The sequence below is a fragment of the Platalea leucorodia genome (assembly GCF_965183815.1).
Source record: "Platalea leucorodia genome assembly, chromosome: 2".
NCBI classification, from domain to species: domain Eukaryota; kingdom Metazoa; phylum Chordata; class Aves; order Pelecaniformes; family Threskiornithidae; genus Platalea; species Platalea leucorodia.
Window position 1 is genome coordinate 122615521 of NC_138824.1, and position 18563 is coordinate 122634083.

Below are 18563 nucleotides of genomic sequence, written 5' to 3' on the forward strand. Positions count from 1 at the left end.
AGTAAATTGCTGCTTTTTGAAATTGTTGGGCAGTTTTTCATACCCCAAGGGCTTTTTTTTGTCCATATCAGACTATTGCACAGCGTTGATATGTGGGCAGGTAGCCATGGGAAGCACTAATTCCTGGGTTGTAGGCAGGCAGCTTGCTTTTGCAGCCTTGACCAAAGAACGCCATCTTTTCATTGGTTTTTCCCAGTATAATTCCCTTATGAGACACCGTGGTAGTAGATGAGTGTTCAAAGGCGAAACGTGCTAAGTATTCTAACTGTAAACCAAATAATGATTGGGGTATGGAGTAGTAAGTAAACGGTGTGCGAATGAGAGATTTAAAAACAAATTCTTTTTTCACATTTCAAACAAATCACAAATTAATTGTGCATGCTCTTTGTTGTTCATCATTACTGCTAATAGGTTTTTTTTCTGCATAGGCATCTTGGCTTGGAGACTAAAGTTATTCCAGGTTCTAAACGCTCTTCTTTATGGTCTTTGTTTCCCTCCGGGGTTCTCGTACCCACATACTAAAAGATAGCAATAAATGACCAACAGGGCACGCGTACATTCAAGTTCAGTTTCTAAACTGAAACTCTAAACTAAGACTTCTTCATGCCTTAGGCAGTACTGTGTGCATTTATCTTTGATTTAATTACAAACGGACAGATCCATTTTTTCAGTCAAGAAAAGGAAAGGAGATGGGGTGGGTATAGATGGTAAATCTCTTACTACCATAGCCGAAGATGCACTCCAAACAATCTGAATGGCTTCTGTCCCCTTTTAGTGGACGTGACTGGACATGAAATGTATGTCACAAGGACGTGCATTTTACATCTACATTGCACGTGATTAGCGAAGGGTATATATTTGCCAGTCTTCCCAGTTTGGCCCCTCCTGCTGCTGTGCACTGCTTTCTCACAGAGGCAGTAGTACCAGATTTTGCTGTCGGCTGCTGCTAACACCCTTTATCAGGTGTTCAGCCCAACGCGGACAGGCAGTGCTTGCCCTGTAATAGTGGAAATATTAATAGTGGGTTTATGTTCCAGGACAGCACCTTTTTAGCTGAGCGGCCTTCAGCAGATGAATCAACTGTCAGCAATACCTTGCCCTTTGATTTCACCAAACCAGATTCCACTTCAGATAGTGAACAGTCCAATGACAATGAAATCCAGCCAAGAGCAGAAAATCTGGACTCTGAGGCCAGTTTGGCACCTGAAGCTCCGCTCTCCTCAGAGGCTGACGTCACTTCTTTGCCTGATGGGCTGAATTTAGAGGATGGGAATCGGATTCCTCATTTGGTCACTGCAGCAGTGTCAGGGCGTGATTCCGTGGACTCTCTGGAACGGCTTTCAGCCCCCAGTTCTTTAGATGGTAAGTTAATGCCATTGACTAAAGCTTAAATTTGGATGCCAGTGCTTCCTGACACTCGCCAAAGGTGTAGGTCACCAAAATGACTTTTCAGAAAGGTCTAAAAAAATTGCATATCTTTTTCTGATAGTTTTTACCTTTCCTGTGTGCATGTATCCGAGAACAATATGCTAAGATAAAATGTTTGTAACATCTAATAATGCCTGTTTATCCCTTCAGGAAATGGTATGTACATGATACTTGTTTAATTGCACAGAAGTATTTTTGTATAGGGCATGTTTTGGTGATGCCATGCAGAGATAACTCATCTCTGAAGTAGACTGACTGCCTAAGGACGTGCCACACAGTTACTGCTTGCTTGCTTACTCTGCAGTCTTGACTTGGCCCATAGAATATCTGAATGAAAAGTGGGAGAGATCGACAGGGGTCCTTCTGCCTTTGGCATATAAAGGCCGGGATATATCATGGGAAACACGCTGAACAGAGACCTACAGACAATAAAATGAATGGAATTTGACACTTTTTATCATAAACAACTCCCACAGCATTCTCCGGGAGAAACTGGCTGCTTATGGCTTGGATGGGCGTACTCTTTGCTGGGTAACAAACCGGCTGGACGGCCGGGCCCAGAGAGTGGGGGTGAATGGAGTGAAATCCAGTTGGCGGCCGGTCACAAGTGGTGTTCCCCAGGGCTCAGTACTGGGGCCAGTTCTGTTTAATGTCTTTATCAATGATCTGGATGAGGGGATCGAGGGCACCCTCTGGAAGTTTGCAGATGACACCAAGTTGGGCGGGAGTGTTGATCTGCTGGAGGGCAGGAAGGCCCTGCAGGGGGACCTGTCCCTCCAAGGACAGGCTGGATCATTGGGCCAGGGCCAACTGTATGAGGTTCAACAAAGCCAAGTGCCGGGTCCTGCACTTGGGTCACAACAACCCCATGCAATGCTACAGGCTTGGGGAAGAGTGGCTGGAGAGCTGCCTGGTGGAAAAGGACCTGGGAGTGTTGGTTGAGAGCAGGCTGAACATGAGCCAGCAGTGTGCCCAGGTGGCCAAGAGGGCCAATGGCATCCTGGCTTGTATCAGAAATAGTGTGGCCAGCAGGACTAGGGAAGTGATCGTCCCCCTGTACTCAGCACTGGTGAGGCCGCACCTCGAATCCTGTGTTCAGTTTTGTGCCCCTCACTACAAGAAGGACATCGAGGTGCTGGAGCGTGTCCAGAGAAGGGCAACGAAGCTGGTGAAGGGTCTGGAGCACAAGTCTTATGAGGAGCGGCTGAGGGAGCTGGGGTTGTTTAGTTTGGAGAAGAGGAGGCTGAGGGGAGACCTCCTTGCTCTCTACAACTGCCTGAAAGGAGGCTGTAGCGAGGTGGGGGTCGGTTACAAGCAATAGGGCAAGAGGAAATGGCCTCAAGCTGTGCCAGGGGAGGTTTAGGTTGGATATTGGGAAAAATTTCTTCACTGAAAGGGCAGTCAGGCGCTGGCACAGGCTGCCCAGGGAAGTGGTTGGGTCCCCATCCCTGGAGGTATTTAAAAGATGGGTAGATGTGGCACTTAGGGACGTGGTTTAGTGGTGGGCTTGGCAGTGCTAGGTAAACAGTTGGACTTGATCTTAAAGGTCTTTTCCAACCTAAATGATTCAATGATTCTAATTCGAAATGTATTTTTATTTTTAGTGTTTGAAGATACTGGACTATCTGAAGACCTTCTTTTGCCTTCAAATCCTCCTCCTCACCTTGTGCCTGAAGAACCTCCATCTACAGATGATGATGCAGTTCCTCTGCTTTCTGCACCAACAGTGGCCTCTTCATCAGTCATGGAGACTGATAGGAAAGACACAGTATCTGCTGAGAAGGAAGAAGTAACTCAGGGCAGTCCTGCAGACAGTAACAATGCAGACTCTGTGTTGCATGAGTCTGTGGAAGAAATTAATTTTCCCTTAGAAGTACACCCTGTGGAAGATGAAACTGATATATATCTTGGAGATAGAGTTATATATGATGATGGGTCTGGTTCAGCTTTTGACGGCTCAGGAAAAGAAATGGAATCAAGTATTTGGCCTTGGGAAGAAGCAACACTGGAACCAGTTTTCTACCCTGGTCCTGATAGCTGGCTTGAGGGTGACAATGAGTCTTTGTTAATCAGAACTGAGGATATTCCTGAAGGCATGATCTTAGACTATATTCTTAACTCTGGGAATAAATTGGATGATGATCCTTCCAAAGATGAGAATGAAGGTATGGCCAATATAAAAGAAGATTTCCTCGATGAGGCTGAAATATTTGTCTTTCCAGAGACTACAACTCAGCAGGTACCTCCGTTACAGACAGAAGAGCCATCATCTGTGGAGCCATCTACACAGAGAGGAACATCGGGCATGTATGATTCCTCTTTTGTTAAACCATCCTTGGTTTTGGAGCCTGCAGCGGACCATTCCTTTGTAGACACGCCAACTGGGGAGGCCCCTGTCTCACCGCACAGTACAGGTCTGTCTGTGGAAGAGAGTCTCCTTACACCGACAGGGACCGTCAGTATGGAGCAACCTGAAGAGTCCAATGTAGGTCAGAACATCATTTCTGAAGCAGTTGAACACCAAAATGAAGACAGGACAACGGCAGAAGAACTGTTCACAGTGGGGCAGTCAGATGTAACTGAAGCTGCTGCAATAGGCCACTTGGACACAAGCTCTTCAGAAGCTATTCTGACTGCAGGTCCTTCCACGGTAAACCCTGATGCTTCCACAGAGGAGCAGCAAACCCTAGATTCATCATTGGCAGGGCGAGACGCTACTGGATCAGCAGTGAAGGAACCTGCTGATGTTTGGCCTACTGACAGAGCACCAGAAAGCTCATTAGATCAGGCAGTGCAATCGGCAACGCCGACTGCCGCTCAAGTTTCAACTGCAGTTCCTTCTGTGAGAGATCAGACCACTGTTCTAGAGGGCTTCGCTGGACAGGCTGCTGCAGACCATGACACGCACGTTTCCATGAGCTTCAGCACTGTTACGAACTCTTACCTAATGGTGAGTGTAACAACAAGCACCGTTGAGCCTCCGTCCCGTCTCCCTCCTGTGGGATCCACGGCGGCAGCGTCTGTGGCTACCTCAGCAAAGCTGGGAGATGAAACCACGAGAGTCCTGGATGTTTCAGTGGATCTGGGTCGCGTGAGCACTGTCCGCTTTTCTCCTGAGCGGACTGAGGAGGGAAGGAGCATGACTGAAAGTCACGTGGAGCTAACAACTCGTGTCCAGTCCACAGAGATGGCCAGCGTGGCTTGGGCCACACATGAAAATCACAATAGCACTCCTGTCTCGTCACGAGCTCTAGTCGTGTTTTTCAGTCTTCGGGTTACCAACATGATGTTTTCAGAGGACCTGTTCAATAAAAATTCCCCTGAATACAAAGCGTTGGAGCAGCGATTCTTGGAACTAGTAAGAATCACTTCTATGCTAAATGTCCGTTACTAGATAGACAGAAATTGTCGGTAAATAATAGTTTGTTGGCTCTCCTTTGCAGAGAACAACTCAAGACTGGTGTTCATAGATATTATTTGTGTCCCTCCATGGGAAAAATGTCTGGAAACGGGAGGTGGGATGTGCTGTGTTGTTTGTCTTTTATTCAGTCAGCAGTCTCTCTAAAGCGTAACTTTTCAGCGCTACGGGCCAGACGCTCTGCTGGTGTCAATAAATGCCGCGGTGCAGCTGAGGTCACGCTGACGCTCCCCTTATTTGCTTCCAGAGAGCTCTGCATTTAGTCCATAGGGAGAGAGAAGTAAATAAATGGGGGCTGTGGGGAGGTAACTTTTCTGCAACTCTTTCAACCCATCCTAAGTAAGAAGTAGCTTGGGGAACTAAGCTGTTCCGAAACCGACTGATGGCTGGCAAAGCCTCACAGGAGTTCTACAGCAACAGTTGTCTGCCTTTAACCGGGAGATTCCCCTCTCCTGACTGAAATGAACCTTTTGTTGTGGGAGATGAAGGGAGCAAAGGAGAGAGAGGGAAGGGGGACGTGCTTGAAGGAAATACCCTGTGAAACGGGGAGCTTAGATGGAGGGAGAGTACCGCGTATGGCCCGAGAACTGCATTTCTGAACCGTAGATCTTTGGAAACTGTCTGCAAATCGGTGTAAGCTTAGGAACTGTCTGAAGTACTCGGGCTCCTGGCAGGCTGCCAGCACGGGCCTCCGTTGGGTAAAGTTTTAATGCCCTTGCTGTGGGATTTGGATAAAATAATTCCGACTGCCGCTGTTTGATGCAGTAACAGTGCAACTGGCTTGAGTAGAGATGCAAAGATTCAGCTTTTCTGTCACGTCCCCTCTGTTGCAGCTGGTGCCCTACCTGCAGTCCAATCTGACGGGCTTCCAGAATCTGGAAATCCTCAACTTCAGAAATGGCAGCATCGTGGTGAACAGTCGAATGAAGTTTGCCAGACCTGTGCCTCGGAACGTCACCAACGCCGTCTATATGATCCTGGAAGACTTCTGCAACACTGCGTATCACACCATGAACCTGGCCATCGATAAATACTCCCTGGATGTGGAATCGGGTAAGGATGGCAGGGAAATGCAGGTAGGAGTAAGGGATTTAGAGCTGCTTTAAGAACTTACTAAGGATCCGAGCGGCTCAGAGACTGCCCGCTGCTTGTCACAGGCTGGGCTTTAGGAAGACAGCCTTTCACAGAGTTCAAACAAACGAGCAAATCTGTTAAGGGACTAAAGAGGTGACAATCAAAGTGGGACCCAGACTGAGCAAACTATATAGGGCCCATATAGAGATACGGGGACAAAATCGGGTCGTGTAATTCTCTGTGTAAGGCCAGTGTGCGTTCACTGGGGAGCGAGGGGGAAGGCTGGTGCCTGTGATCATCCCCACAGGTGGCAGCCAGCGTAGCTGCCAGGCGGGCATCTGCACCGGTAACGGCCACTGCCTCACCCTCGCGGTAAGGTCTCGGTTGCCCTAAAAGCTTACAGGCCTTCTTAGTTCACTCCTCTGGCACAGGGAGAAAGCTTCTTCCCTGTCCAAGTTAGCCCGTGGTTTACAACAGAAGCAACTCGGAAATGTTTCCTGTTTTAAGGTTAGAGAAAAATAACAGCGCTGACCTGTTGGCGAATGGCAGCTGTTCTTCTGAGGGAGCTCTCTTATGAAGACGGTCTAATTAGCAGGACAGATCTTCTGATATTGATCATTGACCTGTATGCCAGCCCTCTTAAGCTTGATACAAGTGGGAGAGCTCAAATGCTACAGGCTGGTGTTCCTCGCAGACAAAGGCAAATCACCTCGCAGTTAGGTGCCGAGTGCCTGAAGTCCCCTTACCCTTCCCTGTACGCTGCTTAGATTCTCTGTAACAAGAAATACTGGAGATCGGCCGTGTTTTACTCATTTGCAAAACACAGTTCCAGCAGACAGGGAACATCTGAGGTACTGCGCGTTCCAGTAAGGAAAAGAACATTTTATACTTGCTTTTTCGATTGGCTCGTTGGGTGGTCTTAGCCACCCCGCTGACACGCACTGTGCAGAGAGAGATGACCGCTGCCTAGCACTCGTTCACCTTAGCAGAACCTTTTGTTACTCAGGAAAGATGCAGGCCGGATTTTGGTGGATTATTTTAACAAAGAGATCATTAGAGAAAATGGCAGCAGCCAGCCAGCGCTTTGCCTCCGTTAAGGTTCTCCTCTCTCATTCGTATTTTCTGCTTTGTGTATTCTCAGGCGAGCAAGCAGATCCCTGCAAGTTCCAGGCCTGCAACGAGTTCTCCGAGTGCTTAGTAAATCGCTGGAGCGGGGAAGCCGAGTGCGTCTGCAATCCTGGCTACCTAAGCATCGACGGGCTGCCCTGCAGTAGCATTTGTGATCTGCAGCCCAACTTCTGCCTGAACGACGGGAAGTGCGACATAAGCCCCGGGCAAGGGGCCATCTGCCGGTAGGTCCTGCTGCTGCTTGAAGTCCGTCCTTCCTGTAGGCAAACCCCTTCTCGTCTCCTCTAGCGCAGCATTCGACAAGATTTGTGCAAAACGCTGTCAGGTAGTGTGCAACAAGGGAGACGATAATGATTATCATGTGTGTTATGCTGCTGAGTGGGGGTCCCAATGTTAACATTAAGTTTTCTTCTTAGGTAAATATCGGAAATGAAACAGTAAAAAATTTCTTTAATAGAATAGAAACATCAGGAAATAGAACTAACTAGGAAAAATGGTAGTAATGGAACATACTCAGTTGTTCAAATCACCTTCATTGACCTTTGGGGACAGAATTTATCTCCAGAGGTTTTCTCAAGTAGCAAAGTGTTCTTTAACGTCAGAAAACATGAGAGAGTTAATTTCATCATAAAAATTCCACCCTGAAAGGCATATTCGTACAGCATAAATACATTAAAAATAGTGGTCTTGGTTAAGAAAAAGGCATAAAGTTAAATCATGGCCACCTGGGAAGAATCATGTGTGGTTCATAAAAAGATCAAGGCACAGGCCCCTTGTTCAAATTTTTGCTTTTAAAAAGATACGGATGCATTTGAAGAGGATCTCCGTGTTTTACAGGTGATTGACAAGGCTTAGCACAAGATACAGGCAAAGTGATGCTCCCTCCAACACTGCACTTCATTTTTTTTTTTTTTTTTTTTTCTTGTCAAGCAATGTAACAGTCTATTTTTAAAAACAAGGTATACCTAACAAAAGGTAGGAGGCTGACTGCAAAAAAGAATATTTCTACTAATACTTACTATTTATGTTACTTCAGGTGATTTTTTTTTTAAAAAAGCTTAACCTAGAGCATCTCTAAAATCAGTCTCAGAGTCCTAGCAGTTAATGGGAGAAATAAAAATGTTTTTAAAGCTCCAAAAATGGATGCTCTCACAGATGTACTATAAATTTTATCGTATTTGTATAAATATCTGGACTCAAGCATGCTCCGGCCACCATTTACTGAAAACTTTTTGAAAAATTTAAAGTATTGCTTACTACTTTCAGAAACTATTTCAGATATTTATGTTAGAAGACTTAATTTACTGATGTTTCTTATTAATAAGGTTCACTGCTGTGAGTGCTCGTAATAAAATTCCTTGAGTTTTATAGCAAGAACTCCCAAACACGCAAATGTATTCTTTTTCCTGGTGTATTTAAAGTCAGTGTTAACATTAAAGTTCTCAAGTTCAGAACCACAGCAAGGCGGAAATAATGAATGCTGTTTTGGGCAGCTGTTCCAAAGGCACACTCTTGGACACACACTTCTTTCTAGTCATTTATTTTATGTATTTATGTAACTAACCATAAACATTCTGCTCATTTAACACAGCTTCTTTTGTATTTACATTACAATATGAATAAGACAACTGCTTTCTACCTTGGCAGTGTTTGATGTCACGCGCCAGGCTCAATCAAGGCCTAGCTTTTTACTTAGTCTAAACACCTTCCAGTTTTAACACATCACAGGATACTCCGAACTGCAAAACCCACAGGCTTTTTCCATCACAAACGCATTATCCTTTTATTATTCTACTTACCTTCACCAATTCAGTAATTGGGGTTGTTCGGCCTGGAGAAGAGGAGGCTGCGGGGAGACCTTATTGCGGCCTTTCAATACTTAAAGGGGGCTTATGTAAGAAAGATGGGGGACAGACTTTTTAGCAGGGCCTGCTGTAATAGGACAAGGGGTAGTGGTTTTAAACTGAAAGAGGGCAGATTCAGACTAGATAGAAGGAAGAAATTTTTTACAATAAGGGTGGTGAAACACTGGAACGGGTTGCCCAGAGAGGTGGTAGATGCCCCATCCTTGGAAACATTCAAGGTCAGATTGGACAGGGCTCTGAGCAACCGGATCTGGGTGAAGTGTCCCTGCCCATTGCAGGGGGGATGGACCAGATGGCCTTTAAAGGTCCCTTCCAACCCAAAGCATTCTATGATTCTATACCAAAAAGGCTGTTCACAATAATAATAACAACAATAAAAGAAAGTTGGTGTTTGGACATGCAAAGGTATTTATTGAGGTGACTTAACTGAGGGCATGTCGTAACAGGAAGTTAAATACATTTCCATTAACCAAAGCTTTTGCTGGTGTTTAATTCCCCATTTTTCTCTGTGCAGGTGTCGTGTGGGAGAGAACTGGTGGTACAGAGGGGAGCACTGCGAAGAATACGTGTCTGAGCCGCTGGTTGTGGGTATTGCAATTGCTTCTGTGGCAGGATTCCTTCTTGTGGCATCTGCTGTCATCTTCTTCTTGGCCAGGACCCTTCGAGACCAGTACACAAAGAGCGACACCGAGGAATCACAGGGGTAAGCGACACCACCTAATATTTTAAAACACAATAAAGATAATGCTGCTGTAAATCTCATCTCGGGCAGCTGACAAGCAACAGGATGTACAGGCGCCTCCAACTGCCAGGTTTCCTCCATCTTCCTGCTGCCCTGCCAGGCTGCAGAGAAGCTCACAGTTTGTCTGTTGCTCCCCCAGGCAGGGCGACAGCCTCTCGTCCATGGAGAACGCAGTTAAATACAACCCCATGTACGAGAGCGATACGACTGGCTACAGCCATTATTACCGGAGATACCCTCAGCTAACCTCCTACAGCTCTACCAGCGCCGAGACATCCACAGAGTACAGCAGTGAAGAGATCAGGCACATTTATGAAAACAGTGAGCTTACTAAGGAGGTAAATGGCCTTGTTTTCACAGCGGCATGGAAAAGATCACAGGAACAATAAGATGTTGTAACTCTTGTGTAACCTGAGAGGTGGGCCCCGCCTTTCCCAGGGTCTATGCTCTAGGTAAACAAGTTGCAACTATGGCTGCTGCAGTTATTTAAGAGAAGAGAGAAAGGATTTCTCTCCCTGCTTGCTGTCAGGTACAGAGAAAGGAGTGGGTGTGTTCTGACCCGTAATGGATTTCACACCATAAAGGAGGTGACCCCTTAGGTAACTTCACAGGAGTTGGGGGGGTTCGCAGCTGTATCGCTCGACACAGCCTTTAGCTTGTAACGCCAACTACCTTATCTAAGAGTAGTTACACAGCGAAGACCTGGCGCACCCAGGCCTTTTTACAGGTTGGGTTTGTTTTTTTTTTTAAAAAACGTTTAGGTCTTTCTATAAGCTGCGAGTTAGATCACATCCTTCGCCTTTCGTCCTGTATACACGGTACCCAGGGTTTACTCTAGAAGGCTGAAGAGAAGGGATTTACATCCAGGAACTGACCACACATCCTTAAACAACCGTGAGAGGTGTCAATCCAGCCTGGAGCTGGGCTTGGAGGGAAAGTATCTACGAGAGAGAAGTGGGTTTGTTAAAGCCTGTTGAAATGCCGCACTCTGTCCAAACCCTGGTTTTGATTTAAAAGTAAGGGATTACTGGATTCCAATGAAGTACTTAAAAAAAAGAAAGGCATAAAGAAGAATGTTAGTATTGGAGTGCCCAATTTCGAGCTCTACTCCTTGAAATAGCAAAGCATAGGAGTTTTATTTTCCAAAACCCAGAAATGAGTTATTTCAGTAGTATTCTAATTTCTATTGTCTCCTTACAATTGTGTTTCTTGTATTCCAGGAAATTCAGGACAGAATTCGAATTATAGAGCTCTACGCTAAAGACCGTCAGTTCGCAGAGTTTGTTAGGCAGCATCAAATGTGAGTGAAGCGTCTTGTCTGGCTAACTCCTTTGGTGTGTTCTCATGTGGCCTTTACTACGTTACTGTATTTTTTTTATATAAAGGGTGTAGAAATGCTGAGACACTAGAGGGTAAGATTTAAACATTATTTCTGAAGAGGTTCAATCCCTTTAAAGTACTTATAATAATCAGTGTCAAAAGTAGATAGCCCCAGAAGGTACGTAAAAAGCAGCGAAGAGGAATCCTGAAGTTGGTGAGTGTCAGAGAAGCACTGACATCAGTTTAGGTCCCTGAAACCACAGACAGAACCTTCTTAACTCTTCTAGTGTAGTCGCTATTGCGTAGTGTTCTATTTAAAATAGAAATTTAAAAAGCATGTCAGTTTATCTTGAGTTCTCAAGACTTGGCAACGAACCAAAACCCAACAGATCACTAGTGCAGTCCTGTCCAGCGTGGTGGGCACCTACCACAACAGAAGTCTTACAGTTCCAAACGATTAAGCAAGCTGAGCCGTGTGCTTTGATGAAAGTTAACCATGAAAAAGGCCATCAAGGAATTAATTATTAGCATACACACTCTTATGAACTGTACGCTCACTGCAGCAAGCAGCAAATTACAGCTGGCTGGGTTAGTTTGAAAGATACTGTAGGACAATTCCTTGGGATCCTATTAAAAATAGCTACAGTAGCAAAAATCTTGTCTTCCAAGATCATCAACTAGACTTTTTTTTAATTGCAAATAAACAGCAGGTCACATTTTTCCATGTCAGTTGTTCATTTTTTCATCTTGAAAAGGATCAGCGTCTAGATTTTCCACAGCTGGAAAGTAGTAAGGGCTGCCTCATATAAGCCTTGAATCCAGTGTTTGAAAGAGACCAACTTAATCGTTGCTTCTCTGTTTTTCATTTCAGGAAGCTGCTTTAAGAAAAAAAGAAATCAGTAGAATGCATGTGGGAGATAAAGACTACCTTGTTGCCATAGCAATGGGCTCAGATGTAACTGCAAAGTTACTTATAGTCTTAACGTTGCATGGATGGGTACAGATGTTTTCTAAATGAATGGCTAAAATGTACACATGTCTGTTTATCTCCATTACTTCTGGCTTTTCTGGGTAAAGTGACATTTTTTAAGAGGTGATCAGAAGTGGCAGAGGTTATGAAAGTTCATTATTCTTTAACTCTGAAACAGACAGTGAAAGTTTGTATACGAAGGCAAAAAATCTCCACAGGTAAGAGAAGATACATGCACAACCAAAATAAAGGGCACGTTTAAAATCCCTGCCTGGCATTTATCCCCCTGCTGGAGGCTACTGTAACGATTTCACAGGTATAAAGCACTAGCGGAAAGAAATATTTGGTTTGCACGTGAATGATTTGTAGGGGAGAACTATTGTGCTAGAATTCTGTTAGCATTATTTTAAAGCATTCCCGTTACAAACACAACCTCACTGGAGAAATTGCTCTGTTGTACAGAAGACTGAGGCACATTTTGTCACCTGGCATTAGCGACAGGGAAGATAGCAGGGAGCCTGCAGGCCTCCTAAAGGCTCTCCCCAACAGCAAGCATCACCGCTGCCTGTCCGTGACGCCCCGGGGCGCCTCAGCGAGGCGGGGCGGCGCTCCGGCAGTAGCACCACTGCTTTTATCGCCAGGGTGGTCGGCTCCTCGGCTGTTCCCAGCAGACAGGCGAGCTGGGGCACGGAAGGGCTTCTATCATACAAATGTTCTGGGAAGCTTAAGTGACTAACATTGACTTTTTTTGTATGTAGACAAGTTGTTTGATATTTTCTAAGTTAATATGCATTATTTATTTGTTGTGTATTTCCCTACCAGTTCATTTTCATAATGGATTTAATTGTTGAAATAGAAGGATGAATAGTTTAATGATGAAATACTACAGTGGCATTTGTGCCCATCCTTTTGAAAAATATACTTAGTGTTCACTCAATGGTGAATTCAGCCAACCAATATTTGAATTTTCTTCACTGAACTGGGCAATAGCCTGCCATGAGCTCTGTTTCAAAATCAGGCTGTGGTACTTAAGCGCATGCATATTTGGTAGATGGCAGCACCTTCCTATGGCGAAGGGAAAAAAATGAGATGATTCTTGGCTTAGTGGAAGTCAATGTAGAATTCCTCAGACAGAAGAAGTCAGCCTGAAGCATTTTAAAACAGCTGAATTGAGATGGGGACCTCCGAGGTACAGAAACAGAGTTTTATCGTCAAGTTTCGAAGGGAGCTCTGACTACACGGTAAGGTGTGCCGGGGCTCCCTTCGGTCACCCAGTGTCTCCGGTTTAAGGCTTTAACGCGGCTGTCACAGGTAGGGCACTCTCAGTCTCATTTTAGCTTCCACTAGCAACCAAGGCCAAGTTATTTCTTATTTCTACAAGGCCTGTAGTTCTTGGCCGCATGTGCCAACAGCCACCTGATACTTTTTACAGTTAGGCGACAGTGAGAATTACTTACTTGTCTATAGGCGGCTTAGCTGAACAAGTGAGTATTTCAGTGCAATTCTTCTACGTGTCCTGGAGAACCTCACTGGACCACTTGTGTAGGACCTTCTTGCCTTGAGTGGCAGGGAACGGGTGTCAGAGCCACACATCTGTCAAAGAAACGCTTGCGTAAACCACAGTAAGCCCCAATGACGCCAGACAGCAGGAAGCAACGTGGTGCTGCTGAACACCGCTGCGACCAGATGTCAGGAGGCCGCGTCCTGCTGGGTGACCCAGGGGCTCTCAGAGCAGCTGGTCTGGAGCCCCCTCCCTCCTGCCCCTGCAGCAGCGTGGCGGAGCCCTTCTGTAACGCCAGGGCCCGCCATCACGGTAACTGTGCGACGCAGAGAAGTACCGGGCTCGGGGCAGGCACCAGCGTGGGGCTTGCTTCTGCGCAGCTGGGCCGTTTAAAGGTATTCTCCTGTTTGCTGTGCACAAGCCCAGGAGTCGTGGTTACACTTAGTACGAGGTATTTCAGTGTATATACCGTGAATCTTTGTGTGTCTGTATACATACGAACATAATGGTATCTTATTTTCACTACAATAAAACATTATTTCCAAAATATTTTTTCTATATAATTAACGTAGAGATTATGAGTTTGGTACGAAGGGAGAAGGTATCTTAGCCATGATGATTTGTGCACGTAGGAGCAGAAAGTTTGTTGTGTTTTGTTTTTCTTTTGTTTTTTAAACGGAGTTGGTTAAGCTGTTAAACTCCTTTGCTAACAAAAGTGCCAAATATAGTTCATTATCACTTGCAAGGTTATATTCTGAGAATTCATGCTGGAAAGGACATAATTGAGTGCTTTGCTTTCAGTTAAGCTCTTTGCCCGTTTTGAAGATGTTTCGGCTCTAATCAAAGAGCTGAAACACGTTGTTACTTAGGTGATCTTGAAGTCTTAAAAGCAAAAACACTCCCCCTCCCTTCAAACCTCTTCATCTAAACTGTTTGATGATGCATCTTACAACAACCCAAGGAGGACTTAATGAACTTGCTTTGACACTTTCCGAATCCAAGGCAAGGAACTCTAACTATCTTAACAAAAAGAAAACCCCAACCCAGCCCTGTGTACACATCTACCAGTACTTGCTCTCAGTTCGTGTGCAGTTTTTGCCTCGCTAAAAGTAAATTTAAGAATTTAGGCGCGATTTAAGAACATGTACGAAAGCAGTTGCTGTTTACTGAACGCTGACAGGTCTGCCAGCTTCTGTGGCTCCCCAGATGGAAAGGAGGCCCTGCATGACACCGCCAGCTGCCCCTCTAACAGAGGAGCTCAAACGTACAGCAACCCATTTTGGACCACAGTGCAAAACCTCAGGGTGTAAGTTCTGCCCACGCTATTTTTGGGGTCTCTCAAGGCACCAGTCCACAGTGGTAGAATTCTACCACGGCTGGAAATTGAAAGAGAGAAGGAGCGTTCAGAGCTGCAAGACTGACAGGAACTGCGCGCTTGCCTTTTATTTGGTTGCTTTTTAGCAAAGGACAGAGCCTTGCCCAGCAAAAACCCACTCAGTTACTCCGTATCTTTTAGCTAGCCTGTTACGGGCCGGTCTGTGGACTTCATGTACTGCTAGGTGACAATTTGGTCCCAGAAAACAGATTTCTTCAGGTCCTCAGACATAGCTGAAACTCTGCTTTTCTCCCGTCTCCTCCAAAACAAGGAAGCACGGATAAAGTTTAGATTTTTAAGAATTAACAGCTTAGTTGTTAAAATGGAAAAAGCCTTTAACAATTGAAACTTCCGCTCCCGTTCCTCATCAGACCTGCTGGAATTGGTCCTTGCTGTGAAAGGCTGCAGAAGGAGCATGAGAGGACTCCGAGCACGCTTCCACACGGAGTCTGTGGACAGCAGGCGTGCCAAGGTGCCGGTGCTCCAGCGCAGGGACGGTCAGCTCATCCTGTTAAAACACAAAGCAAAAATATTCATCAACACCCATTTATCTGTCTGTCTGGAAGCACTACAGGACAGACACAGACAGACTTTGTACAGCATATGGAATGTGACAGGGCACTGTTACTATTTAAATATTAGTAGAAAGCAGGCAGCAATTTCACGGCCCTTTGTTTACTTGAGGTGCGCTATAACACCAGCAGCATTTCTGTCTTATCTTTCCACTGCTTGATCCAGTGTGGGAACAGATGCTTTATGTTCTACATAACATCCGTCCATTTGCTTTGGTTTCTCAACTGAAAAAGAAAAACCAACAACAAAAAAACCCCACAGCTATTTCTGGGCCAGGAAAGGGAATTTGTTCATTTGTCAGTCCAAGTGGGAAGTTTTGTTTTTGCCACGTTCAACACTAGCTGGCTCTCCTACTGCAGATTATTAATGACCCCCAGGAATGTCAGTTGAGTTGCTGTCCTCTTGGACTCCCGCCCTCCTCGCTGGGTCACCCACTGCACTTCGCAGTGGGAAACGCACTCACGGCGGTTACCTCTGCTTGAGGACGACAGCAGGCTGCAACGCCAGAAGGAGAGCTTGCCTGAGGTGCCACAGAAGGAGCCAGCCGAACACCACCTCACAACCTGTGCTTTTAGGTGTCCTGTGTTTCCAGTCCAACACAAAACCAGATTTCAACTCTTATTTGTTTCAGGATGAAAAATACCCTCAGTGCTGGAATTCTGTGGGATGCGTGCCAATTATTTATTATTTTTTAAATCAACTCTCCCATCAGCACATCTCAGGACTATGTATTAAATATATAAGTTGGAGTAAACTACACTTAAAGCCTGACCTTTTATACAGGGACCACCTCCCCACTCCCAGCTCTCCTTTATACAACCAAAACAACAAAAAATACCCTCTGTCTTGAGTCGTTGGAGGTGGAAATGTTATTCAAAAATCTCATACTAAACACAACTCAGAGTTAGTGTTAACTGGCGTTGCGATTGCATCTCCACAGCTGATTACCAGATGGGGAAACTATGCCTTTCTGGAAAGGCGGCTGTAGCTTGAACAGAAATGAAAGCAGGAACAATAATGGATATGGCCATCCATCAAAACTCTATGCAGTAACGCGGGCACGCGGCTGGGTAAAAAGAGGGCAAGGGAGGAGGCAGCCTCTCGGTGGTGGGCATACGAGCAATCCCAAGAGTGAAAGACCTCCATCTACTCACAGGAGACAGCGACAAGGAAATTCACTCAGCTCCACCTCAAGAGGATCACAGTGATTAAACGATCTCTCGGCCCATAAAGGGAGGGGGATGCAGAGCACTTCCAGCAGCGGCACAGAGCTCAAGTCTCCCAGCACGACCCCCAGGTAACTGCTGGCTGCGGTGCACTGTTCACAGTTCCGGTCATCTGCTCAGCACGGGAGCGGCTGTTCTTCCCGTCCCTGTTTTCAGACAGGAAGATCAGAGGGTTTTGATCTACAAAAATGCAGTATACAGTTCTCCTGTAAACCAGGGACCGCTGCACAGCTTTTTTATTTTCTTTTTTTCTTTTGTTATTTCTTATTTTAAGTTTTGATTCAAAACAACAAACCAAAGCAACCACCGACAGAAAAATAATCAAAAAAACCTTCCCACACTTCACTTTTTTAGGGTTTGCTTTCTCCCTGCTCCCCTTAGGCATGGATGGAAACCCACAGCCGTGGTGGGAAGGCAGCGTGGTTCTAGAGAGCTCCTCCACAAGAAGTTCTCACTTTGCCCTTCTCCCCTTCACATTTATAACGTCAGCTCACGCGTACCGGCTTTCAAACCACCAAACCAACCAGCCAACCCACGCTGAAATACCCTCCCGAGGCTGGCAGTGAACATGCCTGGAGCCTCATGCACGCAGAGACTGACCTTTCAAGAGAGCCAACTCTTTTGCATTATGCATGTAGCTCCTGACGGGATGTCACATCTAACGCAACGCTGAATACACCAAGCTAACAGAAAGCAGAACCAGCGGGTAGATGACTTAAAAGTAAGGCTGATGGCAGGCGGTTTGGGGCCACCTCTCAGCACACCACACGACTCCACGGGCATTTTTCAAAGGGCAAAGCACTCACCTGCCAAGAAAAAGGAAACGGAAGCTGCTGGTAAGACATCCGAAGCAGAGAAACAGTCGCGGTTTGCAGGCCGCATAAGCCAGTCTCCAAGAAGGGATCATTTAGCCTGGAAAGAAGGAAGAAAGTCATGTTAGGAGCAACAAAGTAAATGAACAGGTTATTATTTTTACTTTTTTTTCTATATAAGGAAGAGGAGAAATATCCCATAATCACTATGGTTTGATGTACGTTCAAGTCAATAAGCTGCTCCTGGCTAAGTATCCTTAATATTGTGTTGCAGAGGGGAGGGCAGAACTCCGATCGTTTTGCCCCGTCAGGCCTTCTGCAACCTGCAGCTGCCACATCCAGAGCTAAGCAGGGAGGAAGGATCGCCCAGAGCCTAGGGCTCCAGCAAGGGAGGTCAACTGGAAAATTTTACTTCTGCAATATTAGCGAGGGCTGTGGTTCTGCAGCGTTGCTGCTCAGCACCTATTCGAGAGCTGTCTTGTATCAAGCACCCTCAGCTGTCTGCAAACAAACTTGTAAACCATCAACCGTTCCTCTCCAGATGGAGCATCGCAAAGTGTTCCACGTCATGATAGAAAAACCCGATTAGCTGTGCTAACCAGTATGTTCCATAAACATACAACAAAACTTCCCACTGTTTAATTATTTGTGTGCAAAAAGCAGATGATTTTATAACATGAAAAACTTGAACTGGCAGATCATGGGGGGGAGAAAAACCAGAAGAAAACGCAGCAAAAATGGGAGAGCTGTTCAGCCCTGTAATATAGAAAACCAAAGATGTGAATTCTTCAACCCTCATGTGAATCTCTCATGAACATTTTTAAGCCTCTTGCAGTACGATGTCAAAATGGTGGTGCGCAGTCCCCGTTCTGCTCTGGGAAATGGGAAACCTCAAATCTAGCACAGATCGGTCAGCAAACGGAGGCAGCGTTCAGGGACCAAATTTGAAAACTAAAGTCTTTATCCAGTTTCAAATGTCAGACCATGCAAAAACCCATACACAGTTCATCCTGAGAAACAGACCTGGTACAGCCAAACACAATTACTTGCTCTTTGACGGGCTTTTCTAAGACCACCAGCTGTCTCACACAGCTGGATTTACTCGATCATTTCAGGACTTCTGCTGGTCTA

The 18563-nt window shown here is 45.6% G+C and overlaps 1 protein-coding gene across 13 annotated transcripts in view; it reads left to right on the forward strand.

Annotated features, from left to right (window-relative positions):
• IMPG2 (interphotoreceptor matrix proteoglycan 2) overlaps positions 1 to 13964 on the forward strand; it is a gene marked incomplete at its 3' end in the record, with an annotated part of 67481 nt that extends 53517 nt beyond the window's left edge. For 10 of the 13 annotated variants that reach the window (XM_082337706.1, XM_082337697.1, XM_082337707.1 and 7 more), the window contains 8 exons: positions 1038 to 1362; positions 3033 to 4786; positions 5680 to 5899; positions 7062 to 7272; positions 9428 to 9616; positions 9795 to 9993; positions 10876 to 10955; positions 11847 to 13964. In XM_082337706.1, the coding sequence (XP_082193832.1) occupies positions 1038 to 1362; positions 3033 to 4786; positions 5680 to 5899; positions 7062 to 7272; positions 9428 to 9616; positions 9795 to 9993; positions 10876 to 10955; positions 11847 to 11859 (2991 nt within the window). Of the gene's footprint in view, positions 1 to 1037; positions 1363 to 3032; positions 4787 to 5679; positions 5900 to 7061; positions 7273 to 9427; positions 9617 to 9794; positions 9994 to 10416; positions 10501 to 10875; positions 10960 to 11846 lie in introns of those variants that run through there. The other 3 variants (XM_082337708.1, XM_082337700.1, XM_082337698.1) reach the window with 2 other exon arrangements.
• Positions 13965 to 18563: the final 4599 nt, after the last annotated feature.